The sequence below is a fragment of the Balaenoptera physalus genome (genome assembly GCF_965194825.1).
Source record: "Balaenoptera physalus genome assembly, chromosome: 10".
Classification (NCBI taxonomy): Eukaryota; Metazoa; Chordata; class Mammalia; order Artiodactyla; family Balaenopteridae; genus Balaenoptera; species Balaenoptera physalus.
Window position 1 is genome coordinate 31,849,771 of NC_138889.1, and position 25,751 is coordinate 31,875,521.

The following is a 25,751-nucleotide window of genomic DNA, read 5'->3' on the forward strand; positions in this document are numbered from 1 at the left end:
CAGATGAATGGATAAAGAAGATGTGGCACATATATACAATGGAATATTACTCAGCCATAAAAAGAAACGAAATTGAGTAATTTGTAGTGAGGTGGATGGACCTAGAATCTGTCATACAGAGTGAAGTAAGTCAGAAAGAGAAAAACAAATACAATATGCTAACACATATATATGGAATCTAAAAAAAAAAATGGTTATGAAGTACCTAGGGGCAGGACGGGATTAAAGACACAGACCTACTAGAGAATGGACTTGAGGACATGGGGAGGGGGAAGGGTAAGTTGGACAAAGTGAGAGAGTGGCATGGAGATATATATACTACCAAATGTAAAATCGATAGCTAGTGGGAAGGAGCCGCATAGCACAGGGAGATCAGCTCGGTGCTTTGTGACCACCTAGAGGGGGGAGATAGGGAGGGTGGGAGGGACGGAGACGCTAGAGGGAAGAGATATGGTGATATATGTATATGTATAGCTGATTCACTTTGTTATAAAGCAGAAACTAACCCACCATTGTAAAGCAACTATACTCCAATAAAGATGTTAAAAAAAAAAAATGTAGTGGCAAATTCAATCTGTCGGTAAGTTAGTTTGAGATACATGTGAAAAATTAGTTGATACAATCTTATCTATTATCTCCATACCAGACCTTCCATTCTCTCAATATATTTTTATTAAACTCTACTCTGTGTACAGTGATACCTTAGTTGATATAATCACCAAAATTTATAAGAATTAAGTATTAGGTAATACTGAAAACAAGGTTCTGAACAATTGGTTAGGCTCAGGTGCCTAATTTTTTGGTTTTATAGTTGATTTGGTGTATTTACTGACATTAAAAATGAAGAACATGTTGATTATGTGTGACATCCTTCACTATTCTTAGGTAATTATTTGACATTATGAGTGAATAATACTTTGTGATAGCACAGTATTAGTATCTTGGACAAAACTACTTTGAGTGCTTTAAATTCAATATTTTATATAAGATATTGAGATAAATAATCTTGCTGAGTATTTCTTTGCTTATAATAACATAAGCCACTTGCACATTTTCTAATGATTCCTATATTCTCATGTCAGGAGCTATGGATGAAATTTAATGAGTGTTTCTAAACACTTTTTAAAAGTGGTATCATATATTTTAATTACTCTCCTCCTATCCCATCAATCTTTGACCCTCTTCTCTTATTAATACAGATATATATTTGTTTATGATCTCTCTCATCCATTAGAATGTACACTCCAAGGAAGTAGAGATTTTATCTCTCATGTTCACTATTTTATCCCCAGGGTTTTTAGACTAGGCTATGGCAAGAGGGAAAATCTAATGCTTAATTAAAACTTGCTGAGTGAATAAATGATCAAATGTAAGCCCAGGTTTTATGTCCCTCATCGGTGCCTCTTCCAGGGACTGATTATATTTTGAGACCTCTTTTCCCAGTGACTTACAAACTTTTTGATCAGGCTTGATGGAAATACCTTTTACATCCCTGTGCTTGTGTGTGTTTGAAACAAAATAGTCATGAAACAATCTGATAATTAAAAGCTATTGTATTTCATTCTATTTATATTTATTTAAAAAATAATGCTGCAGCAGAGGATTTTTAGAGCAGTAAAAGTACTCTGTATGATACCACAATGATGAATATGGTATGAATATTGGCAAATATGCAATATTTAACGGCAAATACGCCATTTTATATTTGTCGAAACCCACAGAATGTGCAACACCAAGAGTGAGCTGTAATGTAATCTTTATGTGTACCATATGTAACCAAGAGTGTACCATAAATGCAGGTTCATCAGTCGTAACAAATGTACCACTCTGGTGGGGGATTTGATAATGGGGAAGACCATGCATATGTGGGGGCAGAGGGCACATGGGAAATCTCTGGACCTTCCTCTCAATTTTGCAGTGAACCTAAAACTGCTCTAAAAAAATAAAGTCAGTTAAAAAAAAATAATGCTGGTCTTGTAATTTATTTCACAATGCACAAACATGCAGTTTGTAACACTGTTTTAGACAAAAATGCCGAGGTAAACCACATTAATTTTTGAGTATGTAGAAAGAACACATGTATTAGTCAGCCTTGGATGGTGTAATCTCAAGTCTAAATTTTCCTGAATTTCCTAGGCTTCTCAGGGCTTCCAGCTCTCTCTATATATCATATACAGAGATATTCTCATACCCCAGACTTTCAGGAGCTGAAAGGCCTAAAAGAGACTGGAAAATGTCTCTTCCTTGAGCAGCTGAGAAATTATGTAAATCTGGAGTTGGATTCAGCTACAAACAAAGCAAAATACTAAAGTTATTTCATATAATTCTCACCACAACCATACAAACTAAAGAATGACTACTCACCTTTTTTAAGTAAAGAAACTGAGGCTCAAAAGGTCAAATGACTTAAGGTGACAAGGCTAGTGAGCAGCAGAGTCTTGAGTCGCTCCTGTTCCATATATAGTCCCCTACCCCTGGGAGATAGAGGCATGATCTAGAAGTTCTTGGAATCCAGAGGCAGTTCCTCTGGACCGCCCAGCTTCCAGACACTCAGAGTAGGGAGGCCCAAAGTCCTGGTTGTTCCCTGCCTCTTTTTGTGGACCACGAATACAACACAATCCCCCCTCAACTTCTTCAACTTTCCTGTCTGTCCTGGCTCAACCCCACCCAACTTCTAGCCCCTTCTACTTTTCAGGGGGTGGGGGTGGGACATATACCAACACCCTTGAGGATTTACTGTACACTTGGTCACACGCACCTCTCATACCTAGGGCCCTGTGAGATAGGAAGGACAGGCTGTGTTTCTCCCTGAGAAATTAACCTTGACTTGGCCAAGGTCACACCTACTGGAGCTCAAAGGAAGCTCAGAAACAAGCTCATTTACTATTGAGCTCTTCCACTTTTTCACTTAGTAAAATCTTGACTGAGTAGAATCTGATCTTGATTATTGTAAACGACAAACTTCCAACTCCAGTCCTCCTCCCCAAACCCCACCATCACCCAAGCAGGAGCCATGTCTTATGGGTGGAGGAGCCCATCACCTCTGGAGAAGTTTGGGGATTCTACCCTCTCCCACTTCCTCCCGGCCACCCTGTTTCTTGTTCCCCGCTGTCCCTCTGGTCTAACCTCTAGGGTTAAGCCCAGAGTGGTGGGAAGAGTTGCGTCCTACGGTCACACAGGGCGCGCTCAGTGGCAGAGCGGGCTTCAGCCGGACCCAGGCAGCCTTGTGCGCGCGCCGCGGCTGGGAGCCCGAGTGCGCGCAGCTCAGGGGCCGCCGCCGCCGCTGGGGCCGAGGACGCGGCTTCTCTGCTCGCCCGCCCGGGACGCCGCGCCACCCGCCCCCTGCAGCCTGTGTTGCAGCTGCCGGCCACCGGAGGGGGCGAACAAACGTCAACCTGTTGTTTGTCCCGTCACCATTTATCAACTCTCAGCACCACAAGGAAGTGCGGCCGCCACCCGCGCGCGGAAAGTTCAGCATGCAGGAAGTTTGGGGAGAGCTCGGCGACTAGCACGGCGGGGCGGCCCGGGCTAGCGCAGGGCGAGCGTGGGGGCCAGAGCGCGGCGTGGTCCTGGGAGCCTGTCCCGGCTTTTTCTTGGAGCGACGCTGTCCCTAGGTCGCTGATCCCAATGCACCGGCTCATCCTTGTCTACACGCTAGTCTGCTCAAACTTTTGCAGCTACCGGGACACTTCTGCAACTCCGCAGAGCGCATCCATCAAAGCTTTGCGCAACGCCAACCTCAGGCGAGATGGTAAGAGACTCAGATTTTATTTTTTTTAATTAAGTAATCACATTTTTTGTTGTCATCATTGTTGTCCCACACCCCTTTTCAGTCTTTCATATGAACCTTGGTTGTGTGTATGGGTGGGTGGGGGGGGGAGGGGGAAGAGGGGTCGGGTCCTGTCTCCAGTCCCGAGAGAGCCCCTTCTTCGGGAATGGACAGAGGGGTGTGGGACGCATGCCTGAGGGGATCGGATAGGTCAGGTGGCTCATCTCCCTGACCCTAGAGTAGTCATTTTGGTGTCCAACAGTCAACTGATGCTAGGATCCCAGAGTTGAAGAAAGTTGCAGGCTGCGCCGCAACACGGTCAGGCTCTTAACCTTTTGGACTGGAAACACGGATAGATGGGGCATTTGTGATAGGTGGAGGGACTCAAGAGTGGCTTTCTCTGGGTGATTTATTTTTATTTTTCTTAAGTGTGGGGAAAGGGAATGATTCATTTCAGAGGAAATGATAGCTGGAACAGAGTGACAACTTATTTATGTATTATTTATGTTGAGGAGACTGCGGTGTGCAGTATGTTGCCCTTTTCATCCCCAGAGTGATTTTTCCAGTGGAGTTCAGCGTGGCTCAGAAACTCAGAGTCTGGGAGAAAAATGCCTTTTGGAGTTTTATCTGTATCCCAGGGGGACCTGGCTTCTGCTATTAGTTGTCTTGCATAGAATTCTTTCCAACTGTTTGCAAGAAGCAAAGCTCTTTAAACAGCTCTCCTAAGCAAGGTCCCAAGCAGGCTTGTTTGTTTTCCTTTACTATGGAGGACACCTGGGTCATTGGATCCCAGCGATTTTAATTGCGTTTATTGACTTTCTGGGCCTCCACCAAGGTCTGATTTATTCCTGAATTCTCAAGTACAGCTGATGTTGCCAATAATTTGCAGCTGTTTCCGCCATCTACCTGAACTGACCCATAGGTTTTTGTGTTTGTTTTGTTTCCCTTCATCAAAAATATCTTTCTTTCCTTCTGCTTGCTTAAAGTTCTAACAGATCTCCTAAGGAGATCACCAAGCTATTCTTAATGGCTTCACTCTTGGAGCTGGCAACATTTGACCTCTGGTAATTACATATTAGCCTTCTTATTTTCTTATCAGTTTCTCTCTTGGTATGTCCTTAATTTGGACATCACTGAAAGGCTTCTGTGCTTTGAAACAAACAAACAAAAACTTTATTATATTTTCTGGTGGCAAGTATGCTGTGTGTTTCAGTGTGCTAAAGTCATCTGAAGTGGAGGGGGTACAGGGAAGGCACAGAGTAACCTCCAGGCAGAAGGTCACCCTGTATTTATAGAATTACCTTATCACAGTATTTTGTGTAAAATATGCTAGCAGTGCATTTTTGATAACTCTTCATCTTAGTGTAAGCACAAAATTATCTTATTAATTTAAAAAAAAAGGTTTAGGCTCAAGACTAAACTTTCATAGCTTTGTTTCACTCATTAATGTTTCCACCAGGGACAATCTTCTACTCACTGAGTTTTTAGATTTGTTAATGTTTGCACTTAATGTGCCCTTTCAGCCACATAGAGTAAAAGGCCATTTATAATTTGTATGACTTCATAGCGGTAATTTTGTAATCCTTAGCCTCCCAAGTATGAGTTACAAGAAATCAAGGACAGAAAATCAAAAGTATGTAACCATTGCCCATTAACCCAAGATTCTGACTAAAACCAAGTCACGCAGCTCATATCTCTGTTTTTTGGAAAAGAATAATCTCATTTTACTTTTTGCTGTTAAAACTCTGTATATCTATCTAGTCTATACGAGAAGTGCTAATGCTTTATTTTAGTAAAATTTGAAAACTACCCTGGATTTATTTCTTCATATTTTAGCTAGAGCTGTTATGCAGTTACAGCACACATACACACACACACTTTGATTAGTTCAGATTGCTCAGTACTTAATTCAGTGTCAATCTCATTTATAAACAAGGCTAGGAAAGGGGGAAAGGTAGTTGGATTAAAAGAAAGTTGTTGTATACAGAGTAAAAATAATTAACACTCATAATGAACTTTTAGTTGGGGGAATTTTCAAAAGGCAGCTTATTCTAGTTATAGAGAGACATTCTCTAAAAACGGTAATATTGCCCCAAAGGAAAGCAGTTGGATCTTAGGAGGTGAAAAAGAGTCTTAGAAATTACAATGGTTTGTGGTCCTCCAAAGAGTCAGTACATATAAACAGATATTCAGTACATCTGTAGTATTAGCAATTCATAGGGAGCAGATGTGATTAGAAAAAAAAGACTGTCTAAAACGGCTTCTTAACCAGGGGAGTGATGATATGAAGAAAAGGTTGAGAAACACTGTTGTAGAGTTTTGGTGAGAGAGTAAGAATAAAGGGTCTTTGAAAAAGTTTAGACATCCACTGGGAAATTTTAATGGCAACAATTGAGCTGATGAGAGAAAGTAATAACTTATTAAATTAAACCCTTTTTCTGATTCCAGACATTTTAAACTTGCTCTCTCAAAGTTCCTTAATGGCTCAATAAAGGGGACAATACTCTTGATCTGATTAAGACAGGGTATAAGTTTGCGGAGGACATAAACAGAGAATACAATAAGGGGAAGATAGAAGATAAAAGTTTCCAAACATTAATTTAGGGTCCTTAGAAGACCTGGCCCTCAGATTACAAATTGTAGGAAGTCTAACAAAAGATTAGATATGGCCCTTACTAGGGGTTTCGAAACCATTATCTAATGACGGAACTGTCTTTACACTTGAGGGCCATCGTTTTGTCTCTGCTGACCCTGTTAGCTGCTGCCTAATGTTGGGGTTAAGAAAGGAAGAATGATGACAGGAATCCCCTGTTCTTGGCATGAGGTATGTTGGATCCTATCCAGCCTGATACAAAATCTTGATTTTTGGTCTCCCAGTACCTAATAGCTCCAGGTAACTGAAGTAGTTAAGAAATGAATTGGAGATAGAGTGTGAAGGTTGGTAAATGATAGTCTCCTTCTACCCAGTGTAGGAGGCTGCTCTGTTGCAGTCTCCTGGCCTTTCAGAACTCTTCATCACATTATGTTCTTGTTCTAAAAGGGATGTCTGTAGAGCCCTTGCCAGCACTTGCAGAATGACAAAAGGTGACCCAAGGAAGAGGGTGGTTGAATTTGGTCCGTCTCCAGGAGGAAACTAATAGGTTCTATAGCCAAGAAGAATTAAAATATAACAGTTTGCAGTGCTTAATTGAGTATTTATGCTTCCTTATATCATATTTGTTATTCTTTCTCAAACTGATTTACTTTTGAAACCCATTCCTGATCCAACTCTTAGCACAGAGAAAATCTTCCTTTAGCAATAGCATCTACATATTTTTATTTTAGTGCCTGTGCAGTTGGTGCTTTTGTTATAATAACTGGCCACAACTGGTATTTCTCAGAGTGTGAATCAAGAAGTGTGAAGGTAGCAATTAACTGACAGTATTGCTTACTTATTTTTAAATCTAACTAGATAGAACTTCCTGCTTATGGGGTTAAGATTACAGATGCACTCTTCATTTTCTTGACCCTTTTTTGCTTTCAGAAAGTACAGGTGTTGGTGGTAAATTATTCTGAATATAGTTCTGTTTTGTTGTTTAGTATGCCAGGACTTGAATTGTCTATTGTCTATTATCATTATCTTGTGATTGGCCTGCAGTTTTAGTAATTGTGGTCTGAGATTCTTTTTTAAGTGGTCCAGCTTATTTCTTAAATAACATCAGTTTCTATTGTCCTCATTGATGACAGCACACTGACTTTGGTGCAAAGATCAGAGCTTAAAGGAAAGGCAAAAATAAGACAGAGGGTAATTTAAACAAATTAGTTTTAAAGTGTCTGAAAGCTAAGAATCACATTAGTGTCTAAACCTGAGGTTCTTCTGTATTTATATTTTTCTGTTCAACTCTAAGTGTATTAAGGCTACAGAGCGTAATGGAGATTACATATTTTAAATGCAACATGGCTTTGACTTGCCACCATAGGTTATATTACTTAATAGAAGTTCTTTTAAAGAGGTGAGTTTAGCCAGATATCTCCACAGTGTATAGTGGAAGATGCCATAAGGTTGTGAGTTATACTAATAACCATTGTGTGTTCATTGAATGACAGTGATTTTTGAATACAGGATTTTTCCCTTTCAGCAAATGAAAGCAAACCTTTATTGTTTATTAAAGTGCTAACAATGGAACAATGTCAAACAATGGAGCAATGTCCCCAGAGTCACTTACATGGGACTCCTGAGCATATGTGATCTCAGAGAATCCTGTCATTCTGAGAGTCTGGAGGATATAGACATTTATGTCTCTGTCCTTGAGAGCTGAGTCATGATGCAAATCATCTTCCTTCTGGAACTTACTCTTGAACTTTCTTTGCTGAAATGATATTAGTGTAAAAAGGCATTAGCTGAACATTTTAATAAAATTCTTCCTGTATTAAAATAGGAGCCTAGTTCAAAATTTCTAAATTTAAAGTGCCCTGTGCCTGGATATCAGTGAGGTCCCCTCACCCTGGAAGCCCCTCTGCAGCGCAGCATGCCAGATATTGGATTTTATTAACTGGATCTGAGGTCTCATTAGGGTAATGTAAATCACAGAGGTAACCTGGTTAGTGTTTGACAACATTTTAAGTTATTTCAAAGTTTTACATTTCAGAATTTATGCAATTTTGAAAGGGACTTTTTTATATAACTTTTACGTGAAGGACAGTTTCAGCAAAAAGCTACAGGGGGATGATATACAGTAGCAAAAGGAAAGAATCCAAGACAAATGCTGCAGCAAAAATGTTCTGACTCCCCATATAGTATTTTAGGACCAAATGTAAGTCCTAAATAAAGGAATAAGCCCGTGAGACACTAAAGTGCAAAAGTGCACAGACAGGAAGAAATATTTTCTTCCAAGAATTTTTTTTTCAGAATAAGAATGAAGCATGCCTTGTTTCTTACAAGCATTGATGATGAATATAGTAATATATCTTTGCTCTTCACCCTGATATGCTGACATTCATTTATTAGCTTTAATTTTAATAGATTAATACTGTGTTTTTTGTGATTTGTGCCGTGTGCAGACAGGGAGGTCATAGCACATGAGCTGTCCTTCATTATGAAGAGTGATCTTTTCCCAAGTTTGGGGTTTTTTACTTGAGCACTTTTTGTAGAGTGTTTATAAAGATGGACAGTTTTGGGTGCAGTACTTTGACTATAAATATGAGCCAAACGTGATTTGAAACCTTGTATGTTAGGACTCTTGACTTTTGAAATTTGAAATCTAGCATGCCTTCTTTGGACTGAGGGAGCTCAGTGACAGTTCTTGAGTGTGGGCTCTGAGAATGGGTTGAATATGCTGTGTTAGTTTTGAACAAGTCATTTCAGATCCGATGTGAGAAGCTGCTGCTAAGCTCTGCATTTTGCTGAAACATTTAATAAGCTCTATAGCAAGAGCCTACTTTTTCAGAATTTCACTATTCAGCAGCTTCAGCTATGTAAAATGCAACCAAATGAACTAATATATGTGCAACAGATCCACTTAAAGGCCAAATCAGTGTCACAATGTGTATAAATGAGGTCATAAAGTTCCTGTGGTAGACACTTATATACCCTTTTCCTTTACTTTCCATGTAGTTCTATCTCACTTGCATATGTGGTTTCCCTGTCCACAGCACAGCAAGAGCATGGTGTTAGAATAGAGAACAGGACTGGTTCGATATATTCACACTATTAGCTTTGAGAAGTGACAGCTAGTAGTTTTCCTGCTTCCTCTTACTTTTTTCAGGCTTCAAAAAGCATTCATAAGACCTGAGCAAGCACAGCTGGCTTAGGCTTCTTATTGAATCAGGTGAGAATAGCTCCAGCTTGCAATGGACTGAATATTTATTTGTGTCCCCCCAAAATTTGTATGTCAAAATCCCAACCCCCAGTGTGATGATCTTAGGAAGTGGAGCCCTTGGAAGTTGATTAGAATCATGAGAGCAGGGCCCTCATGAATGAGATTAGCACCCTCATAAAAGAGACCCCAGAGATATCCTCACCTCTTCCACCACATGAGGAGACAGCAAAAAAACATGGAATCTGCTGGACTTCCCAGCTTCTCAGACTCTAAGAAATACATATGTAGTTTTAAGCCACTCAATCTGTAGAATTTTGTTATAGCAGTCCCAATGGTCTCTAACCTCTTTCCGTATGTCACCAGGGAAGTACTATATTACAGCCCAGTAAAACTGATGATTTTAGAGGATGTTCTTGAGTCTTAAAGGAAAGCTTAGATTGTATGTTTAATAGGTTTACCAGGATCATAAACTGGAAGTGGTATTAGCTTATGTATATATGGATTTCAACCAGAAAATTGGCAATGCGTACTATGACAACCTTGTGGAAAAGACAAATTATAGTCTGGATAATCATGGACTGTTATTATCATTCTTTTAGTGATAACTAATCGATTTGTGTTAGCCAAAAGGGAGGTGAACAGGAATTTTTATCTGCATTTTGGATTAGACCCTATTGGGTTCAGGATTCTGAATAACTTGAATGAAGACACAGAAAACACATTTACTTGCATACTTTATCTGGAAAAAATAGTTAACAGGTTGAATTAGATAGAGTTTGGCTGATTTTTTCTGTAAAGGCCCAGATAGTAAATATTTTAGGCTTTCCTAAAGTCATGAGGTCTCTGTTGCAACTATTCAACTCTGCCATTATAGCATGAGAGCAGCCATAGGAATTCCATAAATGAATGTGTGTGGCTGTGTTCCAATAAAACTTTATTTACAAAAACAGGCAGTGGGCCTGCAGGCTGTAGTTTGCTGACTGCTGAATTAGAGAATCTACATGCTCTTAGGTTGAAATGATGGGCTGATCCTATCAGAACGAAATTCAACAGGGATAAATGCAAAATCTAGTTCTTTGGTTAGAAAATAAAAACAACTGCATAATTACAGAATGGAATAACTTGAATTAACTTCAGTTTATGCTATGCTAGATAGATAGAATGATAGATAGATAGATAGATAGAATGATAGATAGATAGATAGATAGATAGATAGATAGAGATATGTCTATATCTTTATCTTCTAACTGGTTTAGTTGAACACAGCTTATGCTTCAACAAATGATGTAGCTGCTAAACAACAACAACAGTGTAAAACTGGTATTAGTGTTAATACTATGTCGGGATCAGGGAGGCAGCAGTGCTCTTATAAATTAGACTCTGTTCAGTCGTGCATGAGGGTGTTGTGCTCTTGGTCTCTCTCCTGTGCAGGATTCCGCCTCTTTCTGACTCCTTCAAACCCATGCCCTAAACCCACAGAGTTTACTACTCTCCTGTATTTAAACTTTCTCTTCTTATTGTCTCCATCCTGTTAGCCCACACATATGTTTAAGTGTCTTTGCATTCTCCCACAACATATATAATTTGTTTTAATGTTTTTCTTCATTTTATCACCATATAAACTTCTTCGGTCTCACCATGCCTTACTGTCTCTACTTCTTGTTTCCCTTACCCATTGCAGTTTGAAGTCATCCCTACCACTCTGGGTGAGGTCACTGTGATCTGTAGCCTCCTTTGTGATCATTCTTGAAATGATCTCTTCCTTTGGTTTGACACTACCCCTCCTTTGCCTTAACTATTCCTAAATGTAAGTTTGAAATGGTGATAGAAATAAAGCCAGAATTAACACAGTACTTATTTTAGGTTCTTTGGAGAAACAAGATTAGAAAAGGCTTAAAAAGTGTATCGTATGTTTTGTTCTGTCCCTGTAACCGTTATGAATAGTGAAAGAAGTAGGAAAAATCTTAGAATGTAATTGGGATCTTGTTAATATAAAAAGAAACAACGTTTAAAGTTAAAAAATAATGTCATATTATAACCTATCAAGCTCTACAATTGAAGCATTTTGGAGGTAGATATGTACATATACATATATATAAACTTATAATATTTAAAAAACAGAATACTTATACTATAGAAATATGACATTGAATAACCACATAGAAATTTTCCCTTATATCATTGAGTGCTCTTTTACTTATTTATTTTTTTGTCTCCTTGGCTGAGTCTTCATCTTCATGTCTGCCCTTAAGGCTCTGGCCTTAGCCTTATCTTCTCACTTTTCCTCACTGTTAGTCTCAAGAGGATCTTAATTTTTTCCAAAGTATCAATTGCTACTTATATGTGAATGATGTGTAAATCTATTTTTACTGCTTCTGCTGTTTATTGAGCTTTTGATCTGTCTTTTTATTTCACTTCTTGAGGTCTGCAATGGGTGATCCCACTGGCACTTAAAGGAAATGCTCCAATTCAGTAGGCCTCAGGGTGAAATTATCAGTTTTTTTAAATATTGGGTTATTCATCCAATGGTGAATTCCTTAGCAGTATTAATCCTTTTGTTGTTTTTCTTCCAGACACAACATAATTGTTTTTGAATGAACTATTGAGTGAATGTGCTGACCAGGTATCACATTTTAGACAGGAATTGCACCACCCTATGTAGCCTTTTCTGACTCCCAATCCTCCCTAGGTAGAATTGGCTACTCCTTTGTTTTCCCAATGTTTCCATGGTGCTTATTTATTTACAAATCTGCCATCTGCTGATGTGCGCATACTTGTTATATATAATGAAGCTGTGCACCTCATTGTCTGTTTCATTGCCTGGCACATAGGACTTCTCCTCAATAAGGTTTGAAGAGTCAGTAAATCAACCAATCACTGTCTTCTGTTTATGACTGATATTTGGGCCACATGAGCCCTATCAGATTGTAAATGAATGGGAGCAAGGATGTTTAAACTCTGAATCTAGGGTGACTGTAAGGTTTCTGTTAATTGTCTGGATGGCTGTTTGTATTATTGAACAGGATAAGGATTAGAAGAGGAAGAACAGATGAGGGAAGGTCATGAAGATAGAAAATTAATTTGTGGATACTTTAAGCTTTAGGAGCTTGTACAATATCCATGTGGATGAAATCTAGAGGAGGGAGGTAATAGAGAAGCACTCATTTGCATGAAATGCATGCACAGTGAACATGAAGTAATCAACTATGTGCTATCATGTTTTAAAAGTAAGTGGTCGAAGTGAGAGAGTGGCGTGGACACATATACACTACCAAATGTAAAATAGATAGCTAGTGGGAAGCAGCCACATAGCACAGGGAGATCAGCTCGGTGCTCTGTGACCACCTAGATGGGTGGGATAAGGAGGGTGGGAGGGAGACGCAAGAGGGAGGAGATATGAAGATATATGTATACGTATAGCTGATTCACTTTGTTATAAAGCAGAAACAAACACACAATTGTAAAGCAATTATACTTCAATAAGGATGTTTAAAAAAAAAAAAAAGGATGTGGAGAAAAGGGAACCCTTGTACACTGTTGGTGGGAATGTAAATTGGTGCAGCCACTATGGAGAACAGTATGGAGGATGCTCAAAAAACTAAAAATAGAACTACCATATGACTCAGCAATTCCACTCCTGGGTTTATATCTGAAAAAAACACCAACACTAATTCAAAAAGATACATGCACCCCATTGTTCATAGCAGCATTATTTATAATTGCAAAGATGTGGCAACAACCTAAGTGTCTATCAACACATAAATGGATAAAGAAGATGTGGTGTATATGTACAGTGGAATAGTACTCAGCCATAAGAAAGAACGAAATTTTGCCATTTGCAGCAACATGGATGGGCCGGGAGGGCATTAGGCTAAGTGAAATTAAGTCAGACAGAGAAAGATAAATACTGTATGATACCACTTATATGTGGAATCTAAAAAATACAACAAACTAGTGAATATAACAAAAAAGAAGCAGACTCACAGATATAGAGAACAAGCTAATGGTTACCAGGGAAAGAGGGAGAGTTAATATAGGGGTGGGGGAGTGGGAGGTACAAACTATTGGGTGTAAGATAGGCTGAAGGATGTATTGCACAAGATGGGGAATATAGCCAATATTTTGTAATAACTTTAAATGAAAAGTAACCTTCAAAAATTGCATAAAAAATTAAAAATTAAAAAAAGTCAAAAAAAAATAAAGTGGTATTCATGATTGCGGGTGTATAATACTAATAGCTGATATTCCTAGAGTTCTTATAACATGACAAAGTGCTTTCATAGCCATTATAGACAGTGGCTTGGTGTGAAGAATTGGTCATTTCTAAATGACTTAGTTGAAAATTTCAAGATCACATATACTTTTAGACTGCTGCCTTAGGCATAAGCATGACACTTTGGGGTTAATTTTGGACTAATATCAATGAAATGTGGAGAATTTTCAACTGTTTCTCCCCCACGCAACACCCCCCACCCCACACCCCGGCCAAAAATATCTCACACATACTCTGACTAGAATCAATCCTTTTTGGTATACCTTTCCTTTCCAGAATTAGTATTTGAGTACTTCTACGTGAAGTTCCCACTACTTAATAAAAGTTCAAAAGAAAGAAAAAGAAATAAATTAAGGATCATGAAACAAGTCTTAAGGTTCAGTCAGGATGATTGACTGTGGAAAGCTAAGGAAAGAGTAATGCATCTCCGTTCTGTTTAAAGATTTATCTACAGAGAGAGAACATGTTCACGGTATTTTACTGAGGATTAAATAAGAGAGTTGCTATTGAATGGAATAAAAAAAGTATATATTTCCTATGAAAACAAAAAGTCCATAGATGAAGTTGCTAAACATGGAATTAAAAGATTTTTAGATAGTTGCTAATTAAAAAAAAAGAGAGAGAGAGAGATGGTGTGAGAGCTATTTGGAATTTAGTTTAAGTACAGAATATGCGGAGATTATTTAAATACCCCAGGAAGAGCCATTGTGGCTTTATATTGTTTTCATTCAATTCTTTAGTTTACTACTTTTCACCAGACCCAACTGCAATAAACATAAACACTACTCATTTGTTCAACAAATATTTATTGAGTACTGACTACATACAAATCTCTGGATGAAGCACTGAGGCAGAAACAGTTAAACCTAGGGCACACTCTCTACTCTGTTAAAGCTTATACTTCAGTTGTTGAGATAAAGTATTCATGGGAATAAACAAAGGGTAAGACCGGGCCATCTGTGTCCGCCATCATGTTACTTTGTTGTTTTTTTTAAATACTTTGTCCTGTTGACCAAATTGTAACCATAAATCATCTATCCTAATATTTAGTTCAGAAAAAAATGATATTGATTAAGCTGTTGGTGAGCACAGTACTATTTGAAGATTGAAAGACAAATCCTTTATTGGTTATTACTATTACTATTATTATATCAATTAAGATTTGAGCAGAAAAGTAACTTTTAATTTTAGAACTGGGAGTCATACGTTCTTGGCTTTAGATTTTAGGCTAAATATTTCTGAACCATAAAAACTAATATAGGGGCTCACTTACTTACCCAGGAAGACTTAACTTTTTAACATGTGATATGCACTATGATTATTTGACCACTGGATGGCAGCAGAAAAAAGACAGCTTTGTGCATCCTATTTTTTTTTTTTTACTCCCTCTCTTGGTTGGGCATGTCAGTTCAACTAGGGAAATTTTATATTTTCCAAATACATTGAAAAGAATAAACTACAAATCATGGTAATCTGTCATTAATATATAACTATTATAGTCCATATGACATCAATAAATTTTAAGTACAATTAAAATATGTTGAAAATACATGACCATTTTACTACTTTGTACCCTTTACTCATCTAGTTTGCATGTATAAAATTCCTGAAAGTCCAATTTAGAAACATTGATTAGTTGAAAATCATTTTCTGAACAACAGTTGCATGTGCACAGCCACTGGTTGACAAATTTCCTTTGAGTGCATGGCCAGCTAGTTGGCCACTCTAGACTTGCAGTAAGTCCCTAGAGACTCCTCATTACTTGTCGGGTGAATGGGTTTATCAAAAATAAGTTACTTTGGGGGACAAAAGCATTATTATAATATCAGAAGTGAGAAGTCATCTTCTCTGAACGTTGCAGTTTCTGAGATCCTAAGGAGACACAGGGCAGAGTGGTGAGCATGTAAAAGTGTAGGAACATGAAACCTGCAGCTCTCTACCTAGATGCAGAGCAGTAATCAGTTATGGGTGTGCAATAGCCACATAATTCCACATTAAAAAAATGTGGTTGTGTTCATCCAGCTTTAATAAAAATTTCAAAGTGGTATACAAAAATGACCATTTTTAGTGAATGCTTTAGGGCAGATTGGAAAACTATGTATTGGGGTCTGTATGAGGCTGAATAATGACCCTCATGTCCTAATTCTGGTACCTAACTGCTATGTTCTATGGCAAAGACTGCAGATGTGATTTAGCTTAGGATCTTGAAAAGGTGAGATTATCCTGAATTATCTCAATGGGCCCTGATGCAATCACAAATGCCCTTATGGGAGAGAGACCTAGGGAGATTTGACACAGGCAGAAGAGAGGGCAATGTGACCACAGAAACGGAGATTTGAGTGCTGCTGCGACCACAAGCCAAGGAATGCTAGCAGCCACCAGAGGCTGGAAGATGCAAGGAACAGATTCTCCACTTGAGCATCCGGAAGGAGCAAGACCCTGCCAACACCTTGATTTTGGCTCTTTGAACTGATTTCACACTTGTGGCCTCCAGGATTCTAAGAGAATAAGTGTGTGTTGTTTTAAGCCAGTAAACTTGTGGCAATTTGTTACAGCACTCACAGGAAACTAATAAAGGGTCTTTGATGTGAAAGATGAATGGTTGAACTGCTTACTTGTTGAGCAGTTTTCTAACTGTAAAATTTCATTGGCCAATAAAGCTGTATCGACATTTTAATGGTGCATTTTGATCTCTGCCTTTGAGAATTCTCTAGTAAGACAAGCCTTACTTCTGCCCTAGTTCCATGTCAGAATATTTAGGAAATTCTGGTTCCAAATCTTATCTATTTTTCAGATAAGATTAAGTCCTGACATAATGAAAAGGACAGTGATCCTATTTCATCATATTTTCATTGATTCTTAAAATTTTCCCTTAACCTAAATATGTCATTTATGCATTTGTTGGCTCATAGTTTATTCATTTGTTTATGCCACAGAGTTTGTCGTGAGACTATTACGTGTCAGTTTCTATACTAAGTTCTGGGGCAAAGTGTTGAAAGTGATGTGATAATAATTATTTTGTTAATTAACTATATGATAATCATGTGATAATAGCTACCATCCACAGAGTACTTATTGGTATGGAGAGTATGCTGATGTAATATGATATGTGTAAGTGCAATGATGATATTGTATGTTAGGTGATGGAACATAGATATTTCTAGATGACACAGTTGCAAATATTAGGATTATTAGAAATTTGAAGTTTAGGACAGAGTCAGAGAATTCCAGTTGAATTTCTGAGCCCAGTTCCCTTAGCTCAGATTGAACCCACTTCTCACCACTGTAGGCCAACATTGTCCAACAGAAATATAATGCAAATCAATGTTATTTTAAAAACTTTAGTAACCATATAAAAAAGTAAAAAGAAAAGCATGAAGTTAATTTTAATAATATATTTTATTTAATCCAATCTATATCCAAATATTATTGTTTCAATGTTTAATAAATATTTTTAAAATACTGATTTCTTTTTATATTATTTTTATCATATTGAGCCTTCAAAATATGATATGCATTTTATATATACATATAACACATACTATTTCAGACTAGTCACATTGCAAATACTCAGTAACCACATGATGCTAGGCATTACTGATTTGAACAACACAGTATCTTAAGATTATTTATGTAGACAAACACAAGTTATCACTGGTGTTTTTCCAACATAAAAAAAATATTGAACTTATGAAAACTATGTCTCCCTCTCTTTGTTGCAACATGTTTAAATTGACTGTATCACTTTTTAGGGGGATTAATAATCCAGCATGGGCAAGTTTTATGTGGTTTATATTTTGTTTTCTTATATCAACATCGTTAGAGTTGACATTTCTGTTTATTTTCATGTATACTCTTAAAAAAATTTTTTTTGCAGTATCTCATAAACTTGCAGTCAACCGGGTTACTCAGTTTATATTATATGCAGGTGCAAAATTTCTGATATTTGAGAAGCTTCTTTTGAAAACAGCAGCTGGCACTTCATTTCTCTGCTATGGATGGAAAAAAGCTGTGTTTAACCAGCACTGGTTTTCCTTTTCATTTACAACTTAATTTGACTTAGGTAATGATAACATTCTCTTTTTATCACTTGACCAGTTTAAAGAATTACTCTTTCTGGCTGATCAGTAAAAGATCTGTAAAAAACAAAATACTGCTAGGTGTTTGGGAGGGGGTTAACCTATTATATATTTGGTACAGATTTTTATTAAATTACCCATATCTCCTTGGCTTTAGAAGCTTTGGACAGCATATATTTGGAGCATGCCTTTTTGTTAAGGAAAATTAAATGTTATGAAAACTGTTGTTTTGCATTTTAAAATTTCAGATCTATCATTCGTTTACTCCGTGGCCAAGAAGTGAAAGGTGATTAATAAAAGTTATTACAGAAATATAAATAATTTCTACTTTTCCTAAGTGACATATTTCTACCAAGCTTTTGGTTGGGTGTTTGTTGGCATGGCCTTTTAATCTGTTTGTAATTTGGGCAAGCAAAAGTGTTCTATCAAGTAGAATGGCTTGTAAGGATGTACTTTTTTTCCTTAACTGATTTTAGAAACATCTCATTGGATTGTGTTCCTGTGAGAGGCTTATATGCAATGATGTTATGTAAAACTCTCATTGCTGTAAAATTTATTTCTTTCTGTGGGGGTTGCAACCTGAGTTGCCCATTTTGATGTCTCATCCCAGGAAGGACCTCAGCATGGTGTACCTAGTTTTCAAAACAAACACCCAAGGTTGGAAAGGCTAAGGAAGGCTAAGAAAGGCACTGCTTCATGAGCTCAGAATCTCTTCAACAACTCTTTATGTCAAGACACAGCATGACTCTATTGTTATGCAAAAACTTTTATTCATAAGGCACTTTTTGTTTTCAGTGAAGAAGTGGTTTTGAAAACAGTGACTTTTTTAGCATGCCCTTGTGCACCCTTCTCACTTACCTCTACTTGAAATTGTATCATTCATTTTTATTTGTGCATGTTCTTTATCCTCCCAAGAATCTAAGCTCTGTTAGGATAGAGACTTTGTCTCTTTTATTCCCTACTGTATGCCTGGCTCCTGGAATAGTACCAGGTGTATAGGAGATGCTCAGTAAGTATTTGCTAAATGATTGGATGAACATCAGCAGAGTGCAATTCAGATGAAGCTCAATCTTGAAGCAAGAGCAAGGTGTCTGTGGGTAGCAGTGGTGGACCGACTTGGAAGCTAATGAAACTTAAGCTTCAGGGTCCTTCCCTTACTAGGTCCCTTCCAAGGCCCTATTACCTAATTTTATATTTATAATATAAAGTGATAGTTTTCTTAAAGAGAGCATCCCAAATTGTATGTGTCAGACCCCACAAAATCTGAATGATTCCTTGGTATTAAGGTACATATCTTGCCATTTGAGTTTATTCTGAAGAAATGTGAAAATATCTTCTACCAGATAAACAAATTAGTACAACAGGACTCCGTTACCCCAAGAGCTGGCTTAACCACATGGTCTAGTCTTAATTTAAAACATTCTGACAGACTAATGAGCACAGTGATTGCAGTGCTTTTGTGTTACTTCCCTTGTATGCATTTTTGCTTCCATGATTGAGACATATATACATATATACATATACACACACACCACGGGTCTGTTGTACAGCAGTCCCCCCTTATCCACCGTTTCTCTCTCCATGGTTTCAGTTACACGCAGTCAACTGTGGTGGGAAAATATTAAATGGAAATTTCCAGAAATTAAAAAAAGCCCACAAGTTTTAAATTGTGTGCCATTTTGTGTAGCATGATGAAATCTCCTGCTGTCCCACTGTAGTCCGCTGACAAAGTGAATCATCTTTTTGTCCAAAGCCCTTTAGTCACTCAGTAGCCATCATAGGTTATGTTGAGGTATCATAGCACTTGTGTTCAAGTCACCCTTATTTTATTTAACAGTGGCTCCAAAGCCCAAGAATAGTGATGCTGGCAATTCAGATATGCCAGAGAAGTCTTAAAGTACTTCCTTTAAGTGCAAAGGTGAAAGTTCTCAATAAAGAAAAAAAATCATATGCTGAGGTTGCTAAGATCTATGGTAAGAACAAACCTTCTATCTATAAAATTGTTAAGAAGGAAAATGAAATTTTGCTGGTTTTACTGTTGCATCTCAAACTGCAAACGATAAGGCCACAGTGCACAATAAGTGCTTAGTTAAGGTGGGAAACACATTAAATGTGTACAATAAGATATTGAGATAGATTAAGAGAGAGAGAGACCACATTCATATAACCTTTATTACAGTATATTGCACATTCATATAACCTTTATTACAGTATATTGCTATAATTGTTCTATTTTATTATTGTTGTTGTTAATCTCTTACTGTACTTAATTTATAAATTAAATTTTATTATAGGTATGTATATATAGGAAAAACAGAGTATATATAGAGTTCTGTACTAGCCATGGTTTCAGGCATCCACTGAAGGTCTTGAACTGCATCCCCTGTGGATAGGGGAGACTACTATATTTGTTCCCAAGCATATGTCTTCCAGTTGTACACATTAATGTAATTACATAATTTAAATATTGTGTGATACAACAAAACAAAGGAGAGTTTTGTTTCCAAAAATATTTAATTGAATACTTTTTCCAAGCTTTAATGATGAGTTCCTAAAAAAATATGTTGTTGAGTTAGGTATGAGTGAGACAATTGAACTATTCTCCAGAGTGAAAATAAAATAAAATAAATCTAAGAAGCCTGAAGGACTCCATCTATAAATTACTTCATATGTATATTTAATTTTCTTTCTACTTTCAAGAAAGAAAAATTGGAAATTATGGATGAGTTATGGACATGGCTTATTCAAGAAATATTACAAAGATTTTATCAGTATGAGACATACCGAAAGAAAAGATCTTTGTACTTCATCAGAACTTGGTCACTGGAATGCACATTTTTATGTTTAAGCTAAAATAAAATATAAAACTCTCCATTTTAACCGGTGTTTTAAATTGATCAATGCATTGCTGTTTCAACTATGTTGATAAGAGGGTTCCCAATGTGTATACAGAAAAATAATGTCTTAGACACATATATTGTATAATAGAGCATCCAATTTATACTAACAGAGGTTAATGAAATTTATTATTATGAAAAGGAAATCTAGCCTGATGAGAGGCTGTATGGAATAATGATTAAAGATAGCAAGACCTGAGCTGAAATCCTGCCCCTACCACTTGCTAGCTACGTATTCTTGGGAAATTACTCAACCCCTCTCAGACCTCAGAGATTGAAAACAACAAACAAACAAATAAACAAAAAAGAGAAAAACACCTATATTATAAAGTGAATATGAAGATCAGTTACTAGATGGAGAGCTCTTAACACAATGTTAAAGAAACAATACTTAATAAACAATAGGGTATTTAGATGTCTGCATTAAGTTGTTTATCAGGGTTTTTTCACATTTCAACATTTTTTCAGAGTATACATTAAATAATAAAAGTTGTACCTTACTACAAGTAGTAGTAATGGCTATTTCTACAGCATGTTTATATGATGACTTCATAGGCTCACTAAATTTTAGGGCTGGGAGGCTTCTTTGAGGTAGGCTAGGCCATTTTCTTGCTGTATGGTTGATGAAACCATGGCACAGAGAGAAGTGCAGTGACTTGCTGAAAGTCACACAGTGGATCAGATTCAAGTACAAGTTTTCTAACCTCTCATCTGTTACTCTTTCCATAGTATCACAGATGCCTCATGTCTATTGTTAGGTATGACAACAGGCAATTTCAGTAAAGACTGGAGATAAGAATGAAAGAAAGTGACCTCACCAACCTCTTATTGATTATATCATCAATACTGTCTATCTTTCCCTCCAGCATTATGTTCAGTTTGGGCTTTTTTATGGCAAATGTAATGGCTATAATTTTTTTTAGCATTTTGAACTAAAAGGTAGTGATAAGAATTGAGAATTTGTGATTGTTCCTTTTTTTTCTTCTTTTTTAAAATTTTATTTATAATCTTCACCTTCAGTGTTCAGCTTACTGGATTATTTTTAAGTCAAAGATCAAGCTAGTTTGCAGCCTGTTCAGGAGAGACTTGATTTTTTAGCAATCTGCTTTCTGTATATAAAACATGAATCTAAATAAAGTTGAAAGTCAGGATGAAATCCACTTCTGAGTTGCCAATCAAAGCTTCCTTTAACATCTAAAAGCAATATATACAAACTAGGCTTAAGAGAAAGAACAGAAACTTAAGCTCCCTTAAATAATCTTAACTGAGTTTAAAAAGTAGACAAATCAGTTTTATAATGTAACCAAGGAAAAAAAGTAAATCCTTTCCTGGATTTTAAGCAGCACTTTGGAAGTGAGTTTTGCTTGATTTATCAGTCATTTACGGAATATTTACTGAATATCTAACCAGGCACTTTAGCTGCTAGAGATGTGCTGGTAAAAGAGACATGATTCTCCACCATGGGAGTTCATATGGTGGGGAGACTCTCAAGGCCAGTAGATTGTAGGCACCAGAGTAACTGCCTTGAGCTAAACAAGCCAAGAGAGCACTGAGGGAGGGACCTCCATCCCAGAACCAGTGTAAGAGTGGTTCCCCAAAACTCTTCCCCAAAATGCTTTACATTGCCTCAAAATGTAAATAATGCCTCCAAGGATAAAAATATATAGGTGAAACCAAATCTTTGAAATCCAATCAGCAGCCAGATTTTGTATTTTCATAGAGGCCAGTATCAAATAAGAATTCCACAAAGGACAGGGTTTCTGCTTTATTCTATAAGCATTGACTCAAGATCCCTAATTCACGTTTCCTCTTCTCCAGTGTGTTCAGAAATGCATAGGCCTGGCATAGACATTTGTTTTAGTATAAATCTTATTATCTAATTCATGAGTTTCTAAAACAGCCCCAGCAAACAATTCCTGATCTGGAGGTGTTCCTAATACCAAAAGGAGTACAGCTTCCTATCCAAAAAAAAAAAAAAAAAAAAAAAAATCACAAATGAAAATATGGTGGACCTTTTAAAATAGCATGTTTAGTAGAGAAAGCAATTAATTTTCTTTACACAATATTAATGATAACAGCACCCTATTCTTGAAATATGCACTAGAAAGAAAATCTCCATAGTGCCCTAAAAATGAGGCCATCATCTTCCAGGGAGCTGTTGGAGCTGTGTGATCTCAAGACCATGTGATCTCAGTGAGACATATCACTGTCTTCCCTGGAGAGTTCCCTGTCATTACAGGAATGATTTCCTAGCCTCACTCAGGATACCCTGACAGCAGGTGGTTCTGAATCCATAATGGAGATGCGGTAGCAAGGCCCACACCTTTGCTCCTTGATGCATCATAATGTTGGCTACTACAGAAGGCATTGGCTGTGTTGAGTGACTTATGGACAGTCTACATTTTCTAGACGATTTTCGAGGAATAACCATCACTTCTTGGAACACTTTCCCTTTCCAGTCACAAAGAAGTTCTTAGGCCTTACATTTTTCTAAAGCATGGTCAATCACATCTCAGACTCTCACTTAACTACATCAAGAACTTGGAGACTTGGTGATAAGGGAACTCACAGAAGACTTGAAAACTCATTGATTTATTTGACAAATAATTACTGAGCATCTGTTGTTAGTAAGGCACTGCCCTAGGTAGATAAGATGGAGATTTAAACAATCTATGAGATCATCTCTACATTTATATATTATGTATATATTCACACATGTACCCAGATGCATGATAACATTTTACATATATGTATATACACAGGTATACACATACCTGCACACTTATTTATCTGTTCAAATGTATGTTACACATATCATAAATATGTTCATACATGATCTAAATATATGTGCTATCATTAATGTGGCAGTGTTAATTATATATGGTAAGTGTTAAAACATGATGCTGTAACAGTTCTAATTAGGGAGAGTTACTAACCCCAGAGAATCAGGAATCCTTTTATGGAATAGAAAATGGTGTTTGAACCAGACCATAAAAATGGTATATTTTCTAGGGCTGTTGTATCAAATTACTACAGCCTTGGTGACTAAAACAACAGGAATTGATTCTTTCACAGTTCTGGAGGCCAGAAGCCCAACAGCGAGGTGCCAGCAGGGTGGCACAGCCAGCAGAGGTTCTCGGGGAGAATCTGTTCCCGGCCTTCTCTTGGCTGCTGGCTGTCCTGGGCTGTGGACACATCACTCCAGACTCTGCCTCTCTGGTCACACTGCCTTCTCATCTGTGTGTTGACTATCTCTTGGCTCCTTTTATAAGGACAGCTGAGATTGTATGTAGGACTCAGGTGAATAATGCTGTACAGGGTAAACTCCTCAAGGTCTTAAACTTAATCGTATCTTTTGCCATATAAGGTACTAGTCACAGGTTTCTGGTATTAGAGTGTGGACATATCTTTTGGGGGACCACTATTCAACCCCCTACAGATGAGAACCTTTCAAAGGCTGAGTCTGAGGAGAGCATTACAGGCTGAGAAACTAAACTAAGCAGAGATGTAGGGACAGGAAAAAGAAGGCGTATCCAGTAACAAGGAGGAGCGTCGGAGAGCAGCAGTGTGCAGAGGAGAGGGGAGAGGGAAACGAACAAGGGTCAGGGGCCAGGCCACGGAGGCCCTGTGCTCCTGGGCATCCAAGTTAAAATGATGGGAGAACCAGTGAGAACCAGATAGGACTCTGTTAACATAGTGAGACCTCACCAAAGCCTACATGGAGCTGTTAGCCATGAGAATAGAAAGGAAGGGAGAGATCTCAGCAGTAATTTAGATTCCACTGAAGAGAATTCCAAATGCATGGATAACTGGGAGAGGGTTAGGGACATTAACATTAACAAACATTAATAACAGTAGGGAAATTAGAAGATTAAAATGATGGTTGGGTCTGGATGTGTTGCTTCTGTTTCCGGCATGACATCCAGAGGGAGGTGCAGTTAGAAATGTGGAATTGATCTCCAGAGTGTTTGGCATTGGGGTTAACTACCCTGAAGGGTGAGGCTCCTGAAGGATGAAAGGGAAGGGGAAGAAGAAAATGTCTCTAAAGTTACCATCTTAGAGAACTCCTTCCTTTAGGGGTTAGGGTAACTAAGCTTCCTTTTTTCGTTATATTTTAGAAAGTATACTTTTTGACACAGAGGATTATTTAATGCACAGGATTTTTCACACACTGATTGTAAATGAGCTCAATCTCTTTTTGTCGTGTCTACTGTAATACTGTTATGTGAATGTTGCTATGATTCTTTGCATTTTGTGCTAAAGTAATTTACTCTAATTATGACCTTATTAAAGTAACATGATTATATTTGCTCTTTGTTTATGGTAATGACTGATAAACAAAATGCTAATTGGTATTACAGTTTTGTGCTATATTTGTTCTGATATTCAAAAGTTTAATTAAGATTTAATTTGCACATCAGCCTGAGTAGTAGTCTATCCCGATATTTGTTTTGCTTTTTTTGTTCAGGGAAAGTTATTTATTAAGACATGGCAAGGGTTCAAAGTTTTGTCACTGTATGTAGTGTTAATACTGGTTTTCAGGGAAGGCAGTTTTCTTTATTAACCAAGGAATTATGCACTTGGTTCCACTTACGTCATTGAATGTGAAGTGTTTGTTGTTTCAAGTGAAAAATCACTGGATTATCCTTTGTCCAGTTGAAAGCAATAGCTTCTACACTAATGTTGGTGTTAGTCTTTAGTTTTTAGTGTTTGTGATTCAATTTTTGTCCCAGGAGCTTATTTCTGCTTCAGTTCGGATCCATATAAACCTTATGGTTTATCAGATATTAATTTCTCCTGGGGCACCTGGTGCTCATCTTTTCCCATGTATCTCCTGTTACTTTTATTCATTTTAGTTTTTAACTATTTCCATTAGAAGTTATATCCCTTCTCCCCACCCCTGTTATGCTCTGAGGTCGCAGTGCAGTGCATCCA

The 25,751-nt window shown here is 37.4% G+C and overlaps 1 protein-coding gene across 2 annotated transcripts in view; it reads left to right on the forward strand.

The window, feature by feature from the left end:
- The first annotated feature begins 3,232 nt into the window (after window positions 1-3,232).
- PDGFD (platelet derived growth factor D) overlaps window positions 3,233-25,751 on the forward strand; it is a 227,325-nt gene continuing 204,806 nt past the window's right edge. Inside the window, exon 1 of one of the 2 annotated variants that reach the window (XM_082410007.1) lies at window positions 3,233-3,751. In XM_082410007.1, coding sequence (XP_082266133.1) covers window positions 3,628-3,751 — 124 coding nt within the window. In that variant the 5' untranslated portion in view covers window positions 3,233-3,627. The remainder of the gene's footprint in view (window positions 3,752-25,751) is intronic. The other variant, XM_082410008.1, reaches the window with a different exon arrangement.